Source organism: Sinocyclocheilus rhinocerous, unplaced genomic scaffold (assembly GCF_001515625.1).
Source record: "Sinocyclocheilus rhinocerous isolate Xijiao unplaced genomic scaffold, SAMN03320098_v1.1 scaffold4576, whole genome shotgun sequence".
NCBI classification, from domain to species: Eukaryota; Metazoa; Chordata; class Actinopteri; order Cypriniformes; family Cyprinidae; genus Sinocyclocheilus; species Sinocyclocheilus rhinocerous.
In genome coordinates this window covers 4220-11994 of record NW_015634218.1, presented here as the reverse complement: position 1 = coordinate 11994, position 7775 = coordinate 4220, and the positions used below count along the sequence as shown (strand labels likewise).

The 7775-nt window shown below is 36.2% G+C and overlaps 1 protein-coding gene across 1 annotated transcript in view; it reads left to right on the top strand.

Moving 5' to 3' along the window:
• The window catches only part of LOC107745450 (ras-specific guanine nucleotide-releasing factor RalGPS1-like), a gene marked incomplete at its 5' end in the record, with an annotated part of 111928 nt that extends 109550 nt beyond the window's left edge, over positions 1 to 2378 (top strand). The window contains 3 exons of the mRNA XM_016559322.1: positions 5 to 80; positions 189 to 280; positions 1291 to 2378. Coding sequence (XP_016414808.1) covers positions 5 to 80; positions 189 to 280; positions 1291 to 1320 — 198 coding nt within the window. The remainder of the gene's footprint in view (positions 1 to 4; positions 81 to 188; positions 281 to 1290) is intronic.
• Positions 2379 to 7775: the final 5397 nt, after the last annotated feature.

Here is a 7775-nt window from a genome sequence, read left to right as displayed (position 1 = left end):
GTGTGTTCTGGGCTGGATGGTGGTGCTGCCGGATGATCCAGCTCAACCCAACATCTTTCAGCTCAACCATCCTGACAAAGGTAAATATGATTCACACAGGGTTTCTTTTAGTGCTTTTATATGACAAATGTATTCATTGTGAAATGATTTTATCCACATAACTGGAGCAGAATCTCTGTGTTTCTCAGGGAATGTTTACAAGTTTCAGACTAGCGATCGGTTCACTGCGATCATGTGGCACAAACACCTGGAGGAGGCCTGTCGGAGAAGAAGACCTCAGGTATCAACAACCACTGATCCACTCATTTCCATGCATTTAGCTTGAGATAGATAGATAGATAGATAGATAGATAGATAGATAGATAAAGTTAAACAAATAAAATTGATATGGACACAAATTCAACGGATTCAGAAATCAAATTACTGGTATTCATAACAAATGAATAAAGCTTGTAAGTCTGGAATCAATGCAAAAACGGTATCACATTATGAACACTTGGGGTAAATTTAATATTAGTTTTAATATTATGGTTTAATTTTTTAATTGTAATGTTTAAATATGTTTTTTATATATTTATATATTTAATTTATATACTTATATGTATGTGCACAATATAAGTACACCATTGTTCGAAAGTTCGGAGTCAGTAAGATTTTTTTGTTTTGTTTTGCTTTTTAAAAAATAAATTAATGCTTTTGTTCAGCGAGGATGCATTAAAATGATCAAAAGTAACAGTAAAAACATTAATAATGTTACAAAAGATTTCTATTTCAAATAAATGCTGTTCTTTTTAACTTTTTATTTATCAAAGATTCCACAAAAATATGAAGCAGCACAACTGTTTTCAACATTGATAATAATCAGAAATGTTTCTTGAGCAGCAAGTCAGCATATTACAATGATTTCTGAAGGACCATGTGACACTGAAGACTGGAGTAATGATGCTGAAAATTCAGCTTTGATCACAGGAATAAATTACATTTTACAATATATTCACATAGAAACCAGTTATTTTAAATTGTAATAATATTTCAAAATATTGCTGTTTTTTTACGGTATTTTTGATCAGATAAATGCAGCCTTAGTGAGCAGAAGAGACAAAAATCTTAATGTTATACTGAATGTTAGTGTATATATTTATATTAACTGATATGTATTTAATATTGTGAAAAAATACTTATGACTCAAAATTCTGAATGAGTTCTGTTGTAATGCAGCAAGTTGTGGCATTGTTCAGCTACTGAGAACAACTAAACTATAAATGCATAACGCTCTTTCCGCTCTTGTAGATACCAGCGAATCTCATGTCGTTTGAGTAAACGGACTTGTGTAACTCTTGCCTGAAGACATTTGTAAGGCCTACAGAGATCGAGAAGAACGTGTTTGGTTCAGCAAAAGGATGAAAAAAGAGCCAAAACCCTTCAATACTGAAGAGTCCACTGAGCCAAAGGACTCGCTCTGATCCACTGGCCCTCCGTGAGCCTCACGGACACATCTAACATCAGGATGTCTGTTACAGAGCCGGACGTGGAGGTTTGCACACTAGTTCTGGTCAGTCTAGTAAAGGGTATGGAAGGGAGGTAAATCTGGCCCGTTCCAGCTCCATCATGTCTTCTCAGTGGAGACTTTTGGATCTCAAGGTGTTTGTGTGGCTTCAGTGAAGTACATTATGGGAATTAAATTAAACAGAAGCTCGAGATGGGTGTTTTTGTGGTGATATAAGTGAGTTTCAGTGTGAAAGAGAAATCATGCCGCCTGTAGCATAAGAATAAAAAGCCAAACTAACAGACATTTGCTCCTACAAAGAGCCGTAACAAACAAACCACAGCTGGATCAGGAAAAAAGATGAAGACCTAACCCAGCTAATGATACTCGCTGGTTAAGAGCCGTTTAGTTACAGACTAATCATATCTGCTTTCAGCACAGTGATTTTTACTTCTGGTTAATGTTATGATGTGATGATGCTGTGAGTGTGACTTGCTGACATCAGGGATTCTGAATACACTTTCTGTTTTACTCATTTTATACTCGTGAAAGCTTGTTTTGGGCTTTAAGTATTAACAAATTATTAGGCCTTTCCTGTCAAATGAAGGTTTTGCTCACAGCTCACAACTTAAACAGCGGAAATATGTTGTACAAAAGCAAAAGATTTTTGTTTGTCACATCTGATAGGGTTCCTTGTACATTAATGAGACAATACCATTTTTAAAACACAAGCTTATTTTCCATTCAGCCCATCTCACAAAAACAAGAACTGCTTTTTTTGATGAACTTTTTTGATATCTCCGAAATCCTAAACATTCACGCTAAATTACCGGGCGAATCTCACAAAACCGGTCAAAAACTTGTCCGGGTCATATCTGACCCCAAAATGAATAGAACGAAATGAGTTTAATAATATTTTGCTTAAAGAAAATTAAGCCTGTTTTTAAGATTGTCCGTGTTTTGACATTATTTTCGTGACAATTAAGCACATTTAACCCTTAAATTCTCATTACTGTAATACAAACAAAATCACATTATTTAAATTTTCAATATTTATATTTCATAGTCATATTTATTGAACTTTCTTTCATTTATGCATGATTGTTTTGTTTTTTATTAATGCACTTTTAATATTTTTATACAATTAAACTGTGCTTAAAATGTATTTGAAAATAATGTCACAAGCTTTAAAAAAAAAAAAAGATAAGAATGGGTTCAATTTTTGTTATGCAAAACATAATTCCTTTTTGTTTATCTTTGGTGTGAAATGTGACCTGGATATATATTTATGAGATTTATCCTGTTGTTGCACACATCAATGCTGCCGAATGCTTGAATATATGCAATGACATGTGGAACTGAAAGAGTAATGATTTTGAATATATATACGTGTGTATATACAGTGGCGTGAAAAGGTTTTTGCGCCCCTTCCTCTTTTTTTTTTTTTTGCATATTTGTCACGCTTAAAAGATTCAGATCATCAAACAAATTTTAATATTACACAAAGATAATGCAAGTAAATACAAAATGCAGTTTTAAAATGATGATTTAATTTTTAAAGGGGGAAAAAACTGTCCAAACTTACCTGGCCCTACGTGAAAAATGAATTGCCCGCTACTGTTAAATCATGAAAGAACTGTGATTAACCACATTATTTTAGAAAGCTGAGTTAAATTTCACTAGCCACACCCAGACCTGAGTACTGCCAGACCTGTTGAATCAAGAAATCACTTCAATAGAAGCTGTCTGACAAAGTGAAGCATGCTTAAAGAGCAACACATCATGCCACGATCTAAAGAAACTCAAGAACAGATGAGAAACAAAATAGCTGACATGTATCAGTCTGGAAAGTGATATAAAGACATTTCTAAGGCTTTGGGACTCCAGCGAACCACGGTCAGAGCCATTATCCACAAATGGAGAAAACTTGGAACAGTGATGAACCTTCCCAGGAGTGGCCGGCCAACCAAAATTACTCCAAGAGCACAACGACGACTCATCCAGGAGGTCATAAAACAACCCAGAACAACATCTAAACAACTGCAGCCCTCACTCGCCTTAATTAAGGTTAGTGTTCATGATTCAACAATAAGAAAGAGACTGGACAAAAACGCCATCCATGGGAGAGTTCCAAGGCAAAAGCCACTGCTGACCGAAAACAACACAAAGGCTCGTCTCACATTTGCCAAAAAATGACTTGATTATCCCCAAGACTTTTGGGCAAATATTCTGTGGACTGATGAGACAAAAGTTGAACTTTTTGGAAGTTGTGTGTCTCGTTACATCTGGCGTAAAACCAACACAGTATTTCATTAAAGAACATCATAGCAAAAGTCAAACATGGTGGTGGTAGTGTGATGGTCTGGGGCTGCTCTGCAGCTTCAGGACCTGGATGACTTGCTATAATTGATGCAACCATGAATTCTGCACTCTATCAGAAAATCCTGAAGGAGAATATCCAGCCGTCAGTTTGTGAGCTCAAGCTCAAGCGCACTTGGGTTATGCAGCAGTACAATGATCCCAAACACACCAGCAAGTCCACCTCTGAATGGCTCAAGAAAAACAAAATTAAGGTTTTGGAATGGCCAAAAAACACACCAGCAAGTCCACCTTTGAATGGCTCAAGAAAAACAAAATTAAGGTTTTGGAATGTCCAAGTCAAAGTCCAGACTTAAATCCTATTGAGATGCTGTGGCATGACCTTACCCAGTCCATTCATGCTCGAAAACCCTCCAATGTGGCTGAATGAAAACAATTCTGCAAAGAAGAGTGGGCCAAAATTCCTGTGAAAGACGCATTGCCATTTATCGCAAACGCTTGATTGCAGTTGTTGCTGCAAAGGGTGGCACAACCAGTTATTAGATTTAGGGGGCAATTACTTTTTCACGTAGGGCCAGGCAGGTTAGGACAGCTTTTTACCCTTAATAAATGAAATCATTATTTCAAAACTGCATTTTGTATTTACTCGGGTTATCTTTGTGTAATATTAAAATTAGTTTGATGATCTGAATCTTTTAAGTGTGACAAATATGCAAAAAAAAACAAAAAACAGGAAGGGGGCAAAAACCTTTTCACGGCACTGTATATATATATGAAGTCTGTTTTTATCAGTTCAGCTGTGAATGTGAAACATCTGACCACAGTGAACAATGCTGGTTTAGCGTTTAGTTGTTTTGAGATGCTCATTCAAATCGAGTGAAAGAACAGCACTGTAGTTTTCTGTCATTTATTTCTCATATTTCGTTCTGTGCAGGACTGATGGTTGTGATGAAGTTTGCGTATAATGTGTGTGTGTTTTAAGCACATTTGTCTTTGAATGAAGTTGAACTCTTATAGAGCTGCTGTGCGTCTGTCACTGAAGGAGAAACGACTGTCAGTCTGTAATACTGAACACACAATCCACACACAACATATCTCACACATTCAGATCAGCTTCAGAAACCTGACACCAAGCAGAATTAGAGGAATCATTCACTCCAGAATGAAATTTGTCATTATTCACTCCCTCTCATGTCGTTTGAACCTGTTTGATGATGTATTTGTCTGTGGAACACAAAAGGAAAAATTTGAGAGCATCTTCATGCAACTTTTTCCATACAACGACAATGAAAGCCCCAAAAATTGATTTGAAAAACATAAAAGTACTCCATTTATGTCATGCAAATCATATGACTTCAGAATACAGTTTTGCATATACTTCTACCTGAAATATTACACAATTTTTTGAGTTTGATAGTGGGTCACAATGACCTGTAACATGGAAAAAATTGCATAAACATTCTTAAAAATGTCTTATTTAGTGTTGTAAATATAAAAAATAAAGATTTGAAACAACATGAGTGTGAGTAAATAATGATAAAATGTTCGTTTTGGGATGAACTATCCCTTTACAGTGAACAGATTTCTGTAAAACACTCATCTGAGGATGATAATATCGCTTCACACAGTGAACTGACTCTTGATAGTGATTACTAGTCTTTGTTGAGAGTATTATTTATCTAGCATCAGTTTTGCCTGTCTGTATATGAATTCAGCTTTAAACAGGCCACTGTTTTTGTTGAAGAGAAAAGCCTTTTCCTTCCCTTGAGGATGTCAGAGTGAAACACACATGTACAGCTGCACTGCATGTTATGTTTGTTTCTGCTGGAACTGTGAATGAACTCTTGTTGTGTTGCCATGTAAATATGTTGCTAAATTATTTCTTGTTTGCCATCGTGGTACATTGCGGTTTATCAGCTGAAAGGCTGATTCTTCTGTACACACATTAAATGCCAGTGATCACATGATTGTCTTAGTGTACCCTTCATTTTCACATTTCATTTGATTTCTGTAGGAAGATATTTGTGATTAGGAGGCTGAGAATAAGAAGGATTTAGATATATTGGTGTTTAGAGCGCTCTGCTTAAACCAGGGGTGGGGAACGCTGATCCTATAGGGCCGGTGTCCCTGCAGAGTTTAGCTCCAAACCTAATCAAACACACCCGAACAAGCTAATCAAGGTCTTCAGGATACGGGTAGTTCCCATCCACGTTCCTAGAGTCTAATGAGCTGATGATCGCAATCAGGTGTGTTTGATTAAGGAGACATTGAAAACATGCTGTGTAGGTGGCTCCAGGAATGTGGTTGGGAACCCCTGATCTGTATGAACACGTTATCACACAAATGACTTTTCTCTTGAAATTTGTGTGAGCATACAAATGAGTTACATGGAATCTTGATCTCTTCCGTCTAATATCCATCAATCATCTGCTATAATGAAGTGTAACTGTCAGCATCTGAATTTGTATTGCATCATGATAAGATTAGTCAAGTCTTATTAGTTATGGTTGGTGTTATAGATGTTTACACATTTCCAGAACATTCTTGCGACCCAGTAGCAATGCTTCCACGGCCCGGTACTGGGTTGTGACCCAGTGGTTGGGGACCTCTGCGTTAATGCACTAAAAGGGAATTCTTCTGGCCAGGCAGGGGCCAGAAACCAGTCTGGGGTAGCACAGAAATCTGTTTATCATTTCAACATAAACATAAGTTTGACTTATAAGTACTGGACTGTTTTCATGCCTATATACAACACGACTAATTTGCACCTAATTGTAATTTAAATTAATTAGATCAAGTAATCAAGTGAATTTGACAATTTCTGTATTATTTTTCACCTCCAGGCATATTAAAAGAAAATAATCTCACAATGCAGCTAAAGTTGAGCTTGCTCAGTCAGCTTGCTTCTGGTTCTCTAAATCCCCAAAAGCTTGTTCTCCAACTTTGCATTCTCATGGATGAAACATGCAGATAAGAACATAGTTCAAAGATTGGTCAACCTCCATTGAATTTTACATAATCTGTGAACTTTTTTATTGACGGCTGTTACAAACCCTTTTAAATCTAGGGGAAATAAGGGGGTGCAACATCAAAACACGGGACGTGTACTGGAAAACGATCACACGCATAACATTCTGAATTCGGCAAAGTGTCTGTTTATTACAGTGACAAAAGTTAGCCCAGGATATTACTTACATAAATTTACAAATTATATACACTTCATAACCAAGCAAAACGGTTCACAAAATAAACGGGGAAAAGAGAGAAGAACGAGACCATGCCAAAACAAAGAAAGAAATAAAACATAACTAATCTTACTAAGAACAAAAACAAAACTTCTAATCTAACTCAACCATCAATATTCACAAACAAGTGGCTAGATGATGTGAAGGTTAAACATAGTTTTGAGAATTTCAGCTGTGATCTGAGAAATGTACTAAAGCGGCTGGAAAACTGGAAGTAAAACGTACAGTCAGTTATTCAACATGTAATAAAAAACTTGTAATGCATTCATTTACATTTTAAAAAAATATTTTTTAGAACAATTTCAATAAATGATTCCTTGCTTTTCCTGCAGGTGCTAAACACTCTTTGGTTTCCCCTCATCTGTAAATAAGTTGTCCACAAATGACAACTGACCTTTCGCAAAAACAAAGCCTACTTTTGCTATGTCCGACAAGTCACATGCCATACAGTGAAAATACATTGCGGAACAAAGCAATACTTAGTATAAAACAAAGTGTCAGCTTAAAAATTGTGTCAAAAAGTTCAAACACTAAATACACCCACAGTTTGGTGACTCTAGAGCCACAGTTCAAGCAGCATGTGAACTGAGCCATTATCTCTTTTAGTTACAGCACATGAATGAAAATCAAAGGTTATGTTTTTTATGTGTGAGGTTAAAAACCATGAAAGAATTGAAAGCGAAACCCTGGCTCTAAAATGATAATTCTCTTCCGGGTTTTCTGCA